The sequence below is a fragment of the Diadema antillarum genome, unplaced genomic scaffold (genome assembly GCF_040938485.1).
Source record: "Diadema antillarum isolate AM-2024a unplaced genomic scaffold, OU_Dant_1.0 scf00000117, whole genome shotgun sequence".
Lineage (NCBI taxonomy): Eukaryota > Metazoa > Echinodermata > Echinoidea > Diadematoida > Diadematidae > Diadema > Diadema antillarum.
This window is the reverse complement of record NW_027271006.1, coordinates 1,323,161-1,342,943: the sequence shown is the minus strand read 5'-3', so window position 1 is coordinate 1,342,943 and position 19,783 is coordinate 1,323,161. Positions and strand designations below refer to the sequence as shown.

General features: G+C 39.7%; 1 protein-coding gene across 1 annotated transcript in view; it reads left to right on the top strand.

Annotated features, from left to right (window-relative positions):
* LOC139719965 (rho guanine nucleotide exchange factor 17-like) overlaps nucleotides 1-18,440 on the top strand; it is a 138,181-nt gene extending 119,741 nt beyond the window's left edge. The window contains exons 12-17 of the mRNA XM_071631345.1: nucleotides 7,185-7,444; nucleotides 12,236-12,335; nucleotides 14,709-14,863; nucleotides 15,561-15,709; nucleotides 17,378-17,552; nucleotides 17,959-18,440. Coding sequence (XP_071487446.1) covers nucleotides 7,185-7,444; nucleotides 12,236-12,335; nucleotides 14,709-14,863; nucleotides 15,561-15,709; nucleotides 17,378-17,552; nucleotides 17,959-18,440 — 1,321 coding nt within the window. The remainder of the gene's footprint in view (nucleotides 1-7,184; nucleotides 7,445-12,235; nucleotides 12,336-14,708; nucleotides 14,864-15,560; nucleotides 15,710-17,377; nucleotides 17,553-17,958) is intronic.
* Nucleotides 18,441-19,783: the final 1,343 nt, after the last annotated feature.

The window sequence follows — 19,783 nt, the reverse complement described above, 5'->3', positions numbered from 1 at the left end:
TTGAAGCTGTATATTTCATTCTCAAAAGTACAGACAGAAGCATATAAACTATAATACGAATCAAAAATGCAGACAAAATTACTGTGTGTCTGTTTGCCTTGTTTTGTGATACTATGTTCTGTTGGGTCAGGACAGAATTTCAAATATCTAATAAGTGTTTGACTTTATTTCTGAAATATATTTAGTATCATTAATTCATTTTGAGGATTATCCCCACATCAAAAGATAAGGGAATTTGATCAAAAATGCTTTCTAAAATGTTGTCAAAGATCACCGAGATAACAGTGTCTTGCCCTCAACTCCCTCTGGTTCACTTTGACAAATGAAATGAATCATTCTATGCCACATGTGATGTGATAGTTATGATTTATATCTTGGTGATGTTAATTCTTGTAAAAATAAAACATCTTTATCATCTTGACCACAGGGTATGCACACAAAAATTTTCTCCCAAACAAATGGATCATAGGATACATACCCCTTTGCCCTTTAGAAACGTAAATGTAAATTGCAGTAGTGATGACAGATTGAAATGTTTTAAAGGATGAGCGGCCGTATGAGACAGTTGTTAGGAGGGATTCGTTAACAGCAACAGCTGTTGGAAGATAACAACGCGCTTGTCAATTTGACAGCTGTGGAAGTCATCACCGAGGCTCACCGCACAAAGATATCACTCTATTCTGTCGAGCATTTGTGGGTCTAAAGTCTCAATTCTGGTTACCAAGGAAATCTGTCATGTAAACAAATGCAGGGGGGGGGGGGAAGACCTCAAACCAGTGTAGTTTTGGCAGAAATTCAAGTTTGTTTCATCCAATCGTGGGGATGAAGCGCATAGAGCACCATGTTTGTACTTTGCAGGGGAATGGCATTGATGATGGTGAAATAACTTTCTGCAGACATGATGATATGACACAATGATTTGGCCCGTGTTAATCTGGAAATAGATCCGGGATATCTTTTTTTTTTTCACACTTCCGATTCCGGGGTGGGTTTGGGAGTCAGTGACACCAATCCTGGACAGTTTGGCACCATGCCCAGTGCAGTGGTAATCTCTCGGCACCTCAGCTGTCGACACCCTAATACCCTCGACCCCTTCCTCCATGTTTGATTAACCCCTCATCTCCCAAGATGTCATAATTCCATATCGAGTCAATGCATGACACATGTGGTTCTTGTAAACAATGGGTTAAGCAGGAATGGGGCACTTGCTTATGCTACATGTAGCTCTGTGGATGCTTCTTGTGGCATTGAGAGGTGACAAGCTTGTACATTATTGTATGGCAACTTTTCACTTCTAATAACTTATTATGTACTATTGAACTCAACTGCCATTTTGTCAAGCTTTTATCACTGGCTTTTGATTACTCCCAACCAAAAACTTGGCCATGATATAGGCCTACATGAGCGGAAACAGCAGAGGTTTCTACGATTTGACACACGATCACCACTGTAATGCAACAGACATGTGGAGGATTATGTAATTCCTAATCATTGATGATCAGTTTTAGGACGTCAGCCTGAATAGGCTAAAGAAGCAAGCCTGTGGATGCTGTGGAGGATGGACAATGAGCAATTGGGGTGAATGCACTTCCTTTGATTGAGAATGTTTCCTGCCTGTAGAGATGATCTCCATAACAACATTGTGTTGAAGTTAGGGCTAGTGATCAGGAATTAAAGGGATGGTACAGTTCTGGTTTAGATGGGTCTGGGTGTTTCCAGCATTTTGTGTGTGCATGTGTTTTTGTGAGATAATGAGAAACCTTTTATTAAATATGAAAGAACAAGTAATTCTTAGAAGAATTCAAAGTTTATTTGATGAAAGTTGGTCTTGAAATGGCTGAGATATCCAACAAAGCAATCCTGATGAAATGTAACAGGCCAAAACTTTCCGTAGGATCTCTTTGTTTTGCTTTGGTTTTGGATATCTCAGTCATTTCAAAACAGATTTCCATTAGATAAGCTTTCAATTCCCCTTAAAATTGTATGCTCTTTAATATTTCCTAGAGCGGTTTTTAAATATCTCGCAAAACATTAAAAGCTGAAACCGCACTTCAACCAATATTATACCATCCCTTTAGGTTTCAAACAAACTGGCCAAAGTGCATGGCATATTTGGCTGGCATTAAAAACCTTGAGATTGAAAGAAGTTTGAGACAGTTACATTTTGTTGATCATTAGCACAGGGAAAGAAATTCATTTATAAAATTATAAATTTATTTATAAAGTGCTATCCAGCAGGAATATCCAGCAGGAATCCTTAAATCAAAAGAACCACTGAAAAAAAAAAATCAGTTTTGAGTGATAAGCATTGAATCAAACAAAATGTTTCCTTTGGAAATTTGAAGCTTCATTAATTTTAATTGTTATGATATTGATAGAAGGAAAAAGCACCATGATGTATTTTGATATACAATATCATTGTAAGTTACTGACATACTGTGTCAACTTATCTAGTGGTTCTTCTTAAAGAAACATTCAATTCAATGTTCTATGTACTTCCTTGTCCATCAAAAGTCAGAATTGTGACAAAAAGTCAATATTTAAGGTCAGTTTCAGGCCAGATTGCTTTTAAAAGTTAATCCAGGAACGTTTTATCAACTGTCTGGAATATTTCTCTTTTGCCAATCTCTGGCAGTAGCCTTCATTTCTTGTGCAGTGAACACTACCAACTCTTTATGTTGACATTTGAACATTTGATATGAACTAAAAGACATCATCAAATATTTGTCAACTTACTTGCAATGGCCTTTGAGTAAAAAAAAAATGCCGCAGAGCAGAAAATTGAAGGCATTAGAAATAAAATTCAAGGTGGTTAATGGATGAGCACCATTTGTAGCTTTTAAAGTTGCTGCCTTTATTTGTTAAATGTCAAAAATGGAATCTCCAATGTGTAGTAGAATCATTTATACTCTAGAATGAGGACATTGCACTTTTACATACAAGGTGCATGGTTTCATTCATGGAATGGGGGAATATTTTACACATGCTCTGGATGTTGAAATAGATGGCAAATACCATCTTATGCCCACTTTGCTAAGCCAAAGACAGAGAGTAGTGTTGGGTGTGATGAGGTGCTGCCAGGAAAAATTGTCTTTTTATAGGAACTCACCTTCAAGAGATAGCTGCCAATCTCAAAAATTTTTCATCCTTTTTTTTTTTGTGCTCTGCTGCTCCCAAATTGAAAAATGTTCCTGAGGCTGACGGAGGTGAAATTACATACATTCAGCATATCTGGTATTTATGCTGTGAATTTCATCACGTGCTCTGCTGAAGTCTGGCCGGCCTTGGGAATGACTAGGCTGGATAAGAGATTGCTCTGAGATTTCAAGCATTACTGGGATCGGTGACTCATCACAAACTATGCCAGACCCGACTGCGATATATTTTCTAGATCCGAAAAAAATAAGAAGGCCTCCCTGCCAACACACGCTGAAGCTATCTAGCATTAAGCTGCCTGCCTCGCCCGTGGCTATAGAAGCTAGTGTTAGGAGAGAACTGTGGAGATATAAGACATGATAATTATGCAGGGTGGGGTCCAGGCTAGGGGATGATAGGATACATGCCCCCCCCCCCCCCCCCCCCACACACACACACACACACATCCCATTGGGAGATATCTGAAAGGGGCATATGATGAAATTTGGCAGCACAAACATGGAATATGGTTATGACTGGAAGGACCGAGGGAGAGGAGGCTTGTATGTGTACTGAGGTGTCTGTGTTTGAATGAGTGGTCTCTGTGTGAAAGAAACAGAAAGGTGGGGGGGGGGGGGGAGGGGGACAGACCTTCAGACAGATCTGAAAACAGACAGACAAACAACAGACCTATAGATAGAGGAAGGAAGTGTGAGAGAGAGAGAGAGAGATAGGGAGAGAGAGATAGGGAATTTACAGGGGGTAAAATAAGGTCCTTAAGAGATGAAGAACTTTGAAGATGGAGGAAGGAGTATGATGGGGGGGGGGGGAAGAGGAAGAAAAAAAAAGGAGAAGTGAGATGGACATTTAGTGCAAAGAAGATAGAGAAAGAAGAGTTTGTAACCAGGGAATGGTGCTGCTTAGAAGGTAAACCAGGATGAGAAAGCAATTATTAGGTTTTAAAGGTGCTATTTACCATTTGCAGATGAAACAAAAACCCAGCTTTAATGCTTCAAAGTAGTTCTGAAATGTGAGTTGGGGATAGAAACAACCAATGTAAAAATGTTGATCACTAAAATCATTGTTAAGTATTGTTAAACATGCAAAATGTGAACAATAGTTATAAGGATATTGTTTCAAGAATAAACTGTCCACAGTTATGGTTTATTGAGAAAGATTGTAATATCTCCTTGTATTTTAGGCTTTTGGGCAAAATTTTTATATGGTAGGATGTTTTGTGATACAACTGACCTACATATACGCATGAAATGTGATAACTCAAACATTTGATTTGTAATTACTGCTGCCAATGGTAAACAATGCAGGAATGTTTGAAGTCAAAGAGAGGCGATAGGAAGAGGTGCCGGTGTGACAGAGGCAGATTAAGAAAAGAAACGGGAAGTAATAACTAGGGACAGGAAGCAGAAGGAGGAAGGGGGAGGGGAGGGGGAAGGGGAAGGGGGAGGGGGAAGGGAGGGAGAGGGGGAGGGGTCATTAGCATAGGCAGGAAAGAGGTAGGAGCTGGGTTTGAAAGAGAGCATGAATGTATTGGCAGGCATCTAGAATGAGGAGTAAAGATCTCCTTGTCACAGATGGGGTGCGGGAGGTGCATAAATAGGAGGTACGCTGTTGTGAAGAGGAGGGGAGGGGGTGGATTGGCGGAGCTCATTTGGGGCATGTTGAGGTAAGGATGGGTGCTTGAAATGAGGAAAGAGAGTGAAGGAGGGGCAAGGGAGGGCGGCTGAAGCTGATGTGATGGGGTCATGAGGTGGTAAAGAAGGCAAGGAATGCAGGAGAATAAGGGCAGAGCTGTTTTGGAGAAAGTGGCAAGAAGGAATTAGGGAGGTGGAAGAATGGAAGGGCAGAGGGAGGGGCAGGAATCTTAACCATTTTATGCCATGGAGTCAAATGGAGTCAACTTTCACACATATACCTATAGACAGGAAATGATTGTGGCACCCAGAGAGTTAAAGAGGCGTGTGGGTGGGATATATGGAGAGCATAGTAAAGGGAAGGAATTAATGAAAAGTAGGGCAAGAAGGGAAGAAAGTAGTAACATGATTCCTCATGAGAGAAGAGTAAGAGGGTAGTATTTATGGTAATGAGAAGGGGAGGGGGAGGGTTAGGAGTTGGAAGGGTTAACTGGGATGGGTGTGAGAGGGGAATGGGTGAGGAGGGCTATAGAAAGGGGTGTATTCTCTACCCCCAGGTCTTTCACTGAGGCCAGGTGTTAGGAGCAAGGAAGGGGGTGTGTCACCTATAATGTAACCGGTCCCTGGAATCTCAACTTGCTTCTCAAAATGAGGGCAGCACTCATGTGCAATAGACGTTTATTACAATGGTGGGATAAACAAGAAGAGAGTGATGGATGTTGAATGTTATATGAACTGAAATGTGTTTCATATGCTGTTTCTCCAGTATGTTTTGTGTGGTTTTTATTTTTGTGAGTTTAGCAAGTTATGTGCTATTTGCAAATTTAGTAACACTTAAAATGTTTAATTCTTACCTTGACTTGAATGGGGAGTGCACATATACTGTACCATTCTCCCTTTGCTACTGTACTCCAAGATCGCGAATTTAGCTATTGCCAAAATTTTTGGAAAGTCCAAATTCACAAAAAATTAGACTTGCTGAATACATGGCATATACAGTATATCTTCGGTTTAACTACCCTGGAATCACTGAAGTGTAAGAAACTGTTAAATTGCTTATGCTCTTTATACTGCACCTGCAATGGTAGAGATTTGAAATAATTCCAGTTATTTTTAGCTCCATGAAATATCCCTCCCTCTCCCTTCCAAATGAGATGCCATCGTTGTACATAATGCCTTTTGCACTTTCACTCTTCCGATGCATCGTCCATTGGCCTTAAAGCAACTGTCTGCTCTAGGAGTGAAACGAAGCATGTCCCAGACAGTATTACCCATCTCTTCCTCATGCCCTTCATCCTGAAGCCCGTGCCTTGGCGATCTGATGAATGTTTGGGGGAAATTGCTTTGAATCGGCCCTCAAGGTCCGAGCCATTTCCCCTTCGCTTCCATCCTGCTTGAGTGCATCGACAGAAAAAAATATAGAAGAAATAGTGGGAGGCCTATGTACAAGTGACATTACCCTTTATGTGTGATATATGCAGGCAACAACTGTCCCACTTTTGTCTGCTGTTTCCCAAGACTTCAGTATGTGACTTTGTAGTCTGATTATTTGTCAGAGGTATATGCTGACTTTCAAATGTTGTAATCTACCTCTGCATTTGTTTTCTGTGTATGTGATGTCAGTCCTGTGTAGATTTCATATTTTGATTTCATCCAGGCCTCTGTGTACCTTTGATATGACAGTATGCATATTAATGATTTATATTTTGTTTATGAGTGGTAGTTTGTTTGTGATGGACATGATCCAGATAAGAAATGAAGTATAGGAGGTACCTGTAAAATTGTAGTGGTCATTGACATCTTGCTAGATGGACATTTCGATAGACACTAATTTTGCATTTTGGTGCACTTTGCTCCTGACAAATGTCAGTCTCATTATGAAATCTTTGTACAAGTTTGTTCATCATGTTACAGTTTTACCAGCATGTTTTTACCTTGTGAGAAACAATTTTACTCTTTGTAGACTTACCTTTTTGAAATGCTCACAAATTGAACTTCTGTAGGCTTTAGTGTGTCCAAAGCCACATGCTTACATGAACTTGAAATGATTGGCTATTTGAAATGAAAATCACAAAGTGATATGTTGTGTGATTTTAGAGATCTTCACACCTGAGAATTGAGGCTAATTGCCCCGTTTTGGCAGAATAAAGAAATTGTATCTGACTTGCATAATAGTTCTTCAATTGAACCAAAATGTTATAATTTGGGGGCTTCATTGCATTTGATTTTCACAAAGTGAAAGTGTAAATCACAATACAAATAAAAATGAGAATAATCATGAAATAAGTAGATTGGCTGTAATTCATGCTACATGTCTAATGCAGATGAACTGATGAAATGGTTAATGTCAAAGAAGTCAAGACTTTCAACTTGTTCTGTTAACCCTCACACTCACAGGCGCTCGCTGAGAATAAGCCCTGTACCAAAGAACCCCCGGGCCAAGCGGAAGAGCCCGGTGCTCCCCAACATCACAGGTCCTGGGTTCAACTCGGTGCAGAACACGCCGGTCAACCGACAGGCCAGCGAGATCATGGCCTTTGACTCGGAGGACAGCGAGGAGGAGGGGGACGTGACGTCCCCGGCCCTGGGCCACGGGTCCGGCGAGCTGGGCCCACTGATGGTGGAGGAGAAGCCCATGGAGGATGAAGGAAGCTCAGGTGGGTATCGGATCCTCCAACTGACTCAATGCACCTAGACAAAGTTCATTCACTTGTTCACAAACTTTAATTTGTATTCAATGTTAGATTATACAGTTCCATGACGTTTGCTTCTGTGCCAATTGCTCCCATGAAATATCTGCATGTTTTGCCAAACATTGATTCTACCCACAAACATAACCCCAAACATAATCCTAATCCTCACCTCAAACCTAAAACTCTTTCACAACCCTAACCCTAAGTCCTTGTAGAAAATAAGAGTGGAGCAATTGTCACCAAATTATTCATTTTATGGTCCAGCATCTCAACCATTTATTCATTCATTTCAGAGTTTATGCATTCATGTTCAAAATTAATTGTTTAATAAATTCATCCATTTATTCCATTAATTAATTAATTTACTGATTAATTCATTATTTGTTCATTCATTCATTCATTCTTTCATTCATTCATTCATTCATTCATTCATTCATTCATTCATTCATTCATTTATTCATTCATGTATTCATTTGTTCATTAAGCATTCATTGAATTATTCATTTTGTTAATTCATTTTGAAAGTACTTTCATTCATGCCACAGGCCACATTATTTTTTTTTTCAAAATGAAATAAAGTAATTAATCCAACCATCCACCCAGTTGTTCATTAATTTATTCAAATATTCTACTGAACTATTGTCAGCAAAAATCGATTTTGGTGAGTCTGTGCTAAGATTATGATCGTTTTGCTTGCATAATATTCATTTTCCAGTCTCACAATCAAATTGACAGGAGTATGTAAACATGTAATAATCATGGATTCAGCGAGGTGGCCCTACTTGGCTATGTCTGCAGGACACTGCTATTCTTTTAAGATGTACAAGGGATAAATTGATGTACATTGAAATTGTACCATTGATACAACAACAACAACAACAACAAAATCTTTACAATGATTGATGTGATATCAAAGAAATAATTGATTATGAAGCTAGTGTGATCATTGTGGCAGAAAAATCCAACGTTTTCACATGAAGATCTACTGTAAGATTGACTCATTAGTTCCAGTCAAACAGAGCTCTGGCTGTGAGCCAAGTTGAGTCAGACATTGAGGAATCATTCCCAGTGTTTGCTGGTAACACATAACAACAATCTTGGTACATCACCAAACCATGCCGTGGATCTCTTTTACATCTACAACACGTAACCTTCCCATTCAATTCGTGTGTGCTAGAGGCATTACAAATGTCGTGTTCAGTGTGATGGAGTATGAACCTCCTTGTAAGTGATAGAGAGAAAACATCCACTTTCAGTACATTCGAAACATACATTCTTAATGTAAACACCACATTGTTTGCAAATCAAATGTCAGCGTAAGCCAGAGTAAATGATAGTACCAAAATAGAATGGTGTGTTCATTACACTAGGTAAGTTGGAAACAGGCTAATTTCAAGTGTATTAAGCTTATTGACCAAACCTGATGTATTGAACATATTCAGAAGCAGTTGTCATCCTGTTTTCAATTTTTGATTCAATGAAGTTAGATAGCTGCCCTTTGTTTGTCTGTATGATATATGTTATGTTATCAGTAATTCTCAACACTCTCAAATTTGAGAAAAATAAGCAAAATAAACTGAAATGTAAGCGTGGTTGGCTGTCTGAATGAAACATTAGAAACAATAAAAGCACATGATTTTTACTGAAGAGTAACAACATACATACTACAAATACATTAACTTCAAAGTCTAATGAAGGAGTGCATATTTGGATATGCAACTAAAAATGCCATACTTGCTAGTTGTGAGAAGAAACGTTTTTCAAAGAAAACAATCTTGTTAATTCAAGAACAGTTAAAGGGTATGTACAGTTCTGGTTGAGGTGAGGACTTAGCTTTTAACGTTTTGCGAGATATTCAGAAACCACTCTATGAGATGTCAAAGAGCATGCAATTCTAAGGGGTATCAAAAGTTTATTTGATGAAAATCGGTTTTGAAATGGCTGAGATATCCAAAAACAAGGTGAAACAAAGAGATCCTAATAAAAGGCGTGGCCTGTCACCTTTTATCATTATCACTTTTTTGGATATCTCAGCCATTTGAAAACCAATTTTCATCAAATGAACGTTGAATCCTTCTTAGAATTACATGCTCTTTCATATTTCATAAGAGGTTTCTCATTATCTCACTTAGGAATGTTCAAAACATGAATCCCCACCTCAACCAGTACTGTACAGCCCCTTTAAGAGGAAATTGGCTATTGCCTTTCACATTATTTGGTAGCTGTATATAATGAAAAGGTTAACAGAGAGAGAGAAAAAAAGTAGAATAGAATGCATGTCTTTGTGTGAATTCTGGCCTTGCATGCAGCGAATCCACAAAGGTGCACAGATCAAGGTTGCTAAACAAAGTAGTAGGAAGAAACCAGAATTTTTTACCAGTTCATTCATTTCTAGGAAATCAACAAACACCCTCTATTGGCAGCACCTGTAATAATACTGAGATTTCCTGCAACTCTAACCGCACTGTATTTTGATACAGAAAAAGCATTAAAGTACTCTATGTTGTTTAAGCTAACCTTAGTACAGTTATACATATCGTGATTCCCCAAACACATATTGGCCAAAGTTTCATTAAATCTTAGACATTAGATAAGAAAGTTACGAAATGTCATCGTTTCTAATGCTTCAGAAAATAGTGAAAAAGCTCGCAATCACATCAATGGCTTAGGTGCAGTGATGATGCCTTAAAATCAGGGTCTCCCACTGGCCTTTATGCACAAATCCTCTCTATACCCTTGGCATAGAATGAACAACAGTAAAAATGTATGTTCCATTCAATCATTATATGGTTCTTATAAATTCACAATGATGGGTTTAAAGGGGTACTGTATGGTTGTAATGATATAACAATGATGGCTTTAAAGGGAGAGTAGGTTGGAGTAACAGTAAACTCTTGACCAGAGATAGACTTGCTTTTTTTTTACAAACTTATGGGAAAGTTAAGTGGTTACTGCATCTTCACCTCATCAAACTTTCATGTTTGGTTGAGACAAATATCAGTCTTTTGAGTAAAATGTTGGAAACATTAGAATGCATGGATTGTTTAAATGTTACATGATCCTATTTGACCAAAACATCAACCAACCTATTTTTGTTTGATTTACTCTACTTGTGATGAAGTCGATGTGACTGACCAGTGGCATGTCACCTCACAAGGCTTATCATGATTGCTTAAACACTGTCTGGTATTGCTTTATTTACAGGAGACTCTAATAATAGTCGATGTTCTTCTCCGACACAAAGCCATCCCATCACAGTCCCCCATTTTGTTGAGACCGATTTAGTATCAAAACTTTTATCTGGTGTTCTGCATGATTGGCAAGGATTACTCTTTTGTCTGTAACCACGGAGAAATCTGAAACGGAAGGAAGATGAGGATATTATGAACACAAGGCTTACATACTTGACATGAAAGAAAAGTTACGGAGTATGCAAATCCTCCCGTATTTAGGGATAGATTAAGAGTTCTTTATCCTCTGCCTTTTTGAATGGATGAGGAATGTTAATCGGCCAGATAAATTTAGAAATAGTAGCCCAATTTTGTAGATGAAGTGGAGTGAGATTCATACTTATAAAAAAGAAAAAGTATAGCTTAAAGTTGCAAGTCATTAGATCAAAATATTAATGATCTGTAGCAGAACCTGCCACAAAACTGCCAAAAGAAAAAGTATGTTTTGTGAATATTACATCTATCTCTCAAATCCATGATCTGTTCTGAGTACACAATGTATATTCATGCATTGTATCACCTAGAGAAAACCACTCCATGATTTTATAAACAAATGTCCCAAGATGACCAAGTTATACAGCAAAGTGTGGTCGAGGGGAGGATTTGGAAAGGGAGGATTTGGAAAGGGGTGTATACAGGTTGAGGTTATTGAGGTGCCAAAATTGCAAATTTATTTGTCAAAAAGTTAGGGGGTGGGCTATAAGAGAAGGGGTATGTTAAGATTGAAGTCACTGAGGTATAAACAAAAAATTGTGCAGTTGCAAGAAAGGAACAATAGAAATTCCATCACACTCAGTTGGATCTGTTTACATCATGTTTGGCTGAATTTATCGCAGTGACTCTGAGGTATTTTGAGTTTGTTTGTTTGTTTGATTATGCATGTGTAAATGTGACCTTAGTGCGATGAACCTTTTCAGACCTTGTCAACAAGCACTACCTTGATCTTGTCAATCATTATGAATTCTGAAATTAGTGTGAGGAAGAGGCCCTTCTTCCAGGAAAGCATCAAAACAACAAAAGCAATAACAATACTTCAGCTTACATAAAGCTTTTACCTAATACAGGAAAACACCACCAACAACAAGACAGATATGAATATTTCCAGCCCTACACTGTGCTTGTTTACTGATTATCATTCCTGTTCAGTGATTTTTCGGTGATTTTATGCCCAGTCATTTCATCTCCTGACAAGAAAATAAAAAGAGAATTCTTACAAGGGAGTGGGCATTTCTCTTTCTTTTCTCACATGGAAATTTAAATGCAGTTTGAGTATGATTATTCTGCACCTTGTAAATCTGATGTTAACTGGTTGAGGACGAGTCCTGAGTATACTCGGGCAAGGGTCTATGGGAAATGCGTGTTGTAGCAAAATCAAACCGTCCTCAATGGGTTAATTTTGTATACCGGCTGCATGTTTTATGCAGTGAGAAAAAGGGTTTACTAATGAGCAGTAACACCATCGGGGTTCAGCTCTTTGATTTTGTGTGGTGTAGCTCATGATGAAGTATGGTGTCTTCTCTTGCAGATGAAGGCGAGCCTGCAGGCAGGCCCAGTCAGATCGGGGAGGAGATCGACGACCTGGAGGTCAATCAACCCACTATGTGGCTTGGCACAGAAGACGGATGGTAAGATATGATATGATTAAACATTAGAAATGACAGAGATATTTTGTATACAAATGATGCACAGGATAGAGTGTGTTAGTGTAGGCGTGGTGCACTCGAGGGTATTTACAATTGTGAAACATACACGAGGCAAAGCCGAGTGCATGTTGCACTACATTGTAAATACCCGAGAGTGAGCTATGCCTCCACTAACGCCACGAAATAATCCTGTGCATCATTTGTTTTATAAAATGGGTCGAAAATTCGAAAACTAACATCATTTTTCAGCGTTTTTCACGTACCTTTGTGGGTCAAGACGTCCGAAGATGTTCGTCCCAAACATTTACGCACGTCGCACTCGCGGAAGTCCCGCACATACAGTATAAGTATAATGGGGGGTTGGGTTTCCGGACACTTAAGTTCCCGCATGAAAACTTACTTATTTTACATAGAATATGCACCCTTTACCTTAAAGACTTGATATAGACTCCTCATATAGGCCTACTAGACAACATACTCTGAAAACGGCGTGAGAATTAACCTGCTAAATCGTTGGATTTGCTCTTCAAAGTAACTCCATGTACGCGTCCGGTCCCATAACGCTTGGTCTACTGTACTGTACAAAGTGTACGTATAGTAGAGTACATACGTACGTACGCCACACATGTTATGCACAAGGGAAGACAGGCCGGCCGGCCGGCAGCCCGAACTAGAAGTTGTTTACAGGATTGACAGCGCGTATGCATGCAATTCATCAAAGGAGCCGCCGCGCGCACAGACGATCGGCAATCTACCATAGGATTACAGGCAGTGCAATTGTACTGAAGTAAAGGAAGGAGGTGTGTCTCATTTCAGCGCTTCCTATTGGCTACATTCTTGAACCCATTTTATAAAAAGGGAATATAGAATAGCAGAGTATTGATGTCATATCAATATTGCCTCTTTAGTGGTGTAATATTAATACTTGATATACCTTCAGAGGGATGCACTTCAGGAAAATACATTCCTTTTTGTTATAATTGGGGGAAATATAACTCAATGATGTAATGTGATGTGATGTGATGTGATATAATATAATATAATATATTCAACTATGATGATATAAAGATATGATGATAGACACTGTGAATACATACATCTATTCAACAAGGTTATTTTTAGGTAGACATCACCTCTAACCCTAATACTGGTTTGGTTTTTTTTTTTTTTTTTTTGTGGGGGGGGGGGGGCATTATGACTCCCCTGTCAAATTTTTGTGGTACTTTCTAACACCTTAATTTTTCTATACAAAATTCCATAACTTTTTTCTGTGATCATTCCCGCACGTTTCGATACCAAATTTATGGGAATCGGACCCCCAGTTATAGCAAGACTAAAAACACACAGGGAGTATCATGGTTAAAGGGGAAGGCTAGTAACTGATCAGTGGGAATCAGTGGAAATGCTGGGAGATGATTGTTCCAATCCTTATGGGATTCATTCAAGAGTTCATTGTATATCTATTGTTGTGTGAAAATGATTTGCTTCAGAATGGTCTCATACTGTATACGCTATATATTTCGCGGGGGTTTTATTTTCGCGAATTTCGCGAGTCGGGAGCTATTCGCGAAATTAACAACACGCGAAAATATTACCTTCCAAAATGAATCCCTTGCCTTGATGATACGAACATTTCAGTACTAGAATACCATGTCACGGCTTACCGAACAGACCATACTGGCTTTAAGCTTGTTTACGCACGTCCACGTCTACTTACGAATACTGTAGAGAGCCAATCCATTATCGCAAGGGGACCACTCGTCAGAAATCTAGCGCGATGGACTTAACCACTTCAAAAATGTTGAATTCTAACTTACTAGTTCGCAGAGTTTGGCAAGTCTTTTTCATGCAGTGTATAACTAGTATCATTCTTATATGCTAGTAAGTTGAAAATTCACACTTTCTTTGCCACTTCATACTTTCTCTGGTCCCCCAATCGCGAATTTAACCACTCGCGAAAATGTGTGACATCGGCAATTCGCGAAAATTTATGTACGCGAAAATTATAGCGTATACAGTATTCAAGGAATGTGCAGTTTAATGCTTCCAGGTTAGCGTCCCTGGTCAGTGACGGAGCATTAATCTGCACATTACTTGAATATGAGACCGTTCTGAAGCAAATCATTTTCACACAACAATAGATATACAATGAACTCTTGAATGAATCCCATAAGGAATGGAACAATCATCTCCCAGCATTTCCACTGATTCCCACTGATCAGTTACTAGCCTTCCCCTTTAATGCCATCCTGTAAATTTTATGCAGCTTTGCTAAGTGCCAGAAAGTGATAATTATTAAAAAAATAATTTGTCGTTGTTTATCAATCCTCTACCCTTCCCGCCCCATCTCCTCAGCATCTACGTGTACCAGTGCACCGACAACATCCGAACGAAGAAGAGCCGCGCAAAGATTCGTCACCCAGCAGCCGTGCAGTGCATCCTGTACGTGGAGAACAGGGTCTTTGTCTCCCTGGCCAATGGCGACCTCACAGTATACAGGAGAGACTCAGGTAAGGGGGAGAAATCACTGGAGTTGTTTTTATGAGTATGAAATAATATATATGTATATTTTATTTTTTAAATGTAGTATACTGCACCTGTATATATCATAGATGTGGTATCATATCGAACATATATGTTTACAGAGTTGAAATACGAAACTCATATTTACTTGAGAGCATATTCTCCGATAGATTACATACAAAGCTGTTATCATGTGTGGTCCTTTTTTGCTGTTCTGTATAAGTTTATGCATCACATTTTTATTCTAAATGATTGGTAATAGACAGTCACTTAAAAATGTCAAGTTTTTGTGGTCTTTATGCTTTTTGATGGTAGTGGTATGATGTTTTGAAATATATTTTGCTAATCGTTCAAAACTGTTTGTGTGCAACTTTTTGACATGAATATGACATAGATGTGTATGTGAGAGTCTCATCAAAATAATCACACTACCATTATCATTATCATGCATTTGGTGTAGGGATTTAACAGGCATATGTCAAAGTATTTCATTAAATGCTTTTTAAGCTTATGCATTGGATATTCATGCAATGAAATCAAGGAGAGGAAACAAGATTTTTATTGTATATGAGTTGGCTGTTTTGTATATCTTATATATACTTAAGTACTACATCTTTGACTTCTACATTCCTTTTTGTTATTATATCCTTGGTCATGGTGGTGTTTTTTTTTTTCATGCTGCAGGGCATTCTTGGGATACAGAAAACCCTATCACAGTGTCCCTCGGTAGCAGCACCACCCCCATCAGCAAAATGGTATCAGTCTGCGGTAAGCTGTGGTGTGGCTGTCAGAACAACATCTTGATTGTGGACCCTACCACTCTCAATGTGGAGGTAAGATTTGCTTGGGACAGGATCTCCAAATGTTAGCATAAAGTGCAAATACTAGACAAAAATCAATTCTAATGTGTTCCTAATGTATTTCCTAATGTGAGGTTCATTGTATTGTTCTAAGATATCAAGTGAGCCCAGTATCATGTAGCATGTTCTGCCCAATCCCCATTAAAATGTTGTCACATACAGCATTATAAAGTGGAGATCTGTGGAACTTGTGTATGTCTTTGAATGAGTGGGTGAGAGAAATTCTCATTACCAACCGGCGTTCTGTAACCTCTTTGTAAAGTAAACCACTTGGCTAAATGGGCAAGTTAGTTTGACATTTGCACGCCGGCCTGTGATTTTTACTTGCCCTGGGCAAGAGGGTAAGCAGGTTTGTCATGCCCTGTATATGTACAAATGTAACAATATCTTGCCATGAAGAAATGTGATACAGGATGCTTGCAGAATGAAAGTTCTCTTTTGTCAATCTGCTCTGTACTAGAGTGCTGTGGTGATAGTTCCCCTGTGAAATGCACCTGCCTCTGCCCCCAATCCAGAATTACAGATTAAAAACGAAATTGTATTAATTAAATTACTTATAAATCAAAAGACTGGATTTGTGTGATGTTTCGCTGATTATCAGCTTGTTCTGACGTCCTTCTAATGGAAGAAAGGTCCTTATATGTGTAAAGTCGTAAAGTTTTTTGATCTATAAGAATTTTGGAGATTACACTTCGACTTGATGAATGATAATCTACATCAGTTTAAACTGTATTCAGTTAGTATAGTTTTTGAGGCATTCTACTTGAATCACATTTCTCACACAGTAGCTTTCACGTGATGACCTCTCGTATGCCAATCAGTCAACCCAACAAAGCAAACCGTCAAATGTGCCAACATGTGTTAATGGGGCGAGAGGGTTAACCCTTTGTATTTGTTGTATGCCGATTTCCTCGGGAAACCCTAGAGCATTGTACGCACTGTCCAAAGACCCTGGCACAGAAAGAATTATTAAGCATGATTGAATGTATGATAAGATTGGCCCTCATGCTCTGTGCAATACATGCACAGTACTCTCACAGTACCCCTACATCCTCCATGATACTGCAGTCCCCCATGGAGGCTGTACATGACATGCCTAGTTCTGGTTACCAATGAGTTAAAATGTTTACCACTGCATCTCATTCCATGCCCTATTTTGCCCCCCATTTCTGTTTGTGTACTCGTAGATTTAAAGGCATAATTTACCATTTGCAGATGAAACAAAAACCCAGCATTAGTGCTTTAAGATAGTTCTAAAATGTGAGTTAGGGATAGAAACAACCACTGTAAAAATTTGAATCAGTAAAATCAATGCTAAATATTGTTAAATGTATAAAATGTGAACAATAGTTATAATAAAAATGTTTCTAGACTAAACCGTGTACAGTTACGGTTTATTGAGAAAAATACTGATATCTCCTTATATTTTAGGCTTTATTGCAAAAATTTTATATGGTAGGATGTTTTGTGGTGCAACAGACCTACACATATGCATGAAATGTGATATCTTGAACATTTTTAAATCACTGCTCCCAAAGGCAAACAGGACCTTTAATATTGCATGCTGATGATTTGCATCAGATCGGCGTGTTGAGAAAGAAATAGCTATTTGAGATGTGCAATGTTTTTCCTTGTGTGCAGCACAAGTTTCCAGTCTGCAATGACACCCAGCGTGCCGTCTACTGCATGGTGTCCTGTGGCTGGGGTGTGTTCGTGTCGCTGCAGAGCAGTGCGGTGGTGAGGCTCTTCCACGCCACGACCTACCAGAGCGTGAGCCAAGTGGACGTCACACAGACAGTACACAAGATGCTAGCCAGTGAGTCCTCATTTGTCTATTCTATAAGAATGCTTATGTTACATGGCTATGCTTTCTTACCATTTTTTATGCCTCCAAACACTTAACTTGCCATGCTATTCATCCGTATTCACTTAATTGCCCCCAAGAAAAGGAAGAGTAGCAGCCAACTGAAATGTGATTAAAGTGTGATTTTGTGAGAGGGATTAGAAAGTAAAACTTTAAAACTTTCTGAATTCACAATTTGCATCCATTACAGATAGTTCAGTTAGTCTGTTCAGGTGTTCCAGCCAATGTGTAATAAGGGGTACCGGTAAAATAATGGAAGCGATCCTCATCTTTGATTGGCTTACGCAGTTATTGATTTAAACTTACTTGTTACTGCTCTCTTTGGAAGTGGACTGAATTAAATGTCTTTCTTTTCCAGGCTCAGATGCCATCATTCGGCAGCACAAGGCAGCATGTCTGCGGATCACGGCCCTCCTGGTGTGCAAAGATCTCCTTTGGGTGGGGACCAGTGCGGGCGTGGTTCTTACCCTCCCTCTACCAAAGATAACCACCTCCACCTCTTCCCTCAAGGACGTCCCGAACCCCACTGGGTCAGCCCAGGGCCACACGGGACACGTCCGCTTCCTAACCTCCGTCGATGTCCCCACCACGCCCTCTGCCACGCCTTCTGCCACGAGCCGGAGGATCAGCTCGCATCCGGAGGATGTACCCGAGGAGCAGCAGAGCAACGGGGATGCCGCGCCCCTGGAGGGGAGGCGGGGCTCCAGCGGGAGTGTACTGGCATCCAACATCATGGTGATCAGCGGAGGAGACGGCTACGAGGACTTCAGCACCACCGTCCCCAACGAGCTGGCCGGAAAAGAGGACAGTACCAACCACCTGTTGTTGTGGCAGGTCTAGGCATACCGCCCCTCCTACCCTGTCCTCCTCAGAGGATGTGCGATGCTACTGGTAGACTGGTATTAAAGGGTCAGGATGGTAGTCATAGCATAGGGAGGCCTCTGCATCCAGTCTGCGTGTCCTGACAGTGATGCGAGTGATCCTAGTATCTCCACAGAGGTCAATAGCTATGAAATGTTCCCTACAACCAGACCAAGGGTCAGGTGTGTAGCATTCAAGGAGACGGGTATCTCTCTCCCCCCTTTTCAAATGGGTTGAAACATGGCTGTCGGAGTGACCAGTACAGTGTCCTCTGTCATCTGTAGTATAACTGACCATAGAGGAACACCACTAGCAGCTTCTGTTGATGATGTGACCTTGGAGGTACACTGTAGATGGATAGGCGTGATGTCCAGTAGTTGAGCCAATGAAAATCTGACCTTCCGTTCAGAGGGCAGAAGTGATCTCAGCCGGGCTTTTGGAATCCAAGAGCCTGGCTAGATGTCGTCCTCAAGTTTGAGGAGTCTCCCCGTTGTCATGTGATGTACCTCCTCTCTGTGCCGACGTCGATGCCTGCGATGGGTGTGCCATCATGTGGCGGCATCTTGTGATCAACCATGTGATCAATCATGTGACTGAGCAGGTCTCATAAAAGCCAATGATGTATTCAAACGTAGCACTGGAAGAGAAAGCTTCCACGCACCCTTGTAACAAAGAGGCCTTCTTGTCAAAAATCATGGTGGTTGATCACCTTTTCTTTTGTTGAATATCCTAGTACTTCTTATCTCTAAGTTATATATAGGATATAGGCCACTATTTGAGTATGATGTCTGTTGACGCAGAGTTGTGTTGAGTGATGTGTGAATCGGCAGAGGTGCTATGACCGTCGTGCTTCTCTAAACTCTGTCTGCATTCTAAGAGTGCATCTCACAATTAGTCAGGAGTGAATGGTGTCTCTGCCTCTGATGGTGAAATGAACAGTCTCCGTTGGTATTTATGAGGAATGTGGAGATATCCATGTCAAAAGTTTGCAATTATCAGTGACATATTTTTCGTAGCGTTGTAAGTTTCTGTTTTGGTTCTTCTAAAGACACATTTTACAGTAACTGACAGAGATCTAGTTGAGGCGTCTAAATCAATAAGTTATTTCTGTGGACCTGATGTCACAAAAGGGTCTTTCCTTTGTGCTTCTACATTATAGATTTTGTTTGTTTGTTTGGTTCTAAAGATATGTCTCTTCTTTCCTGCAGTTTACCAAGGTCATTTTCTAGGAAAAATCAGAGAAAAAAAAACTTTGTGTATGTGGTCACTGGTGCTATGGAATTTTGAGTGAAAGGATGTGACAAAAAAAAAGAGAGAAAAGA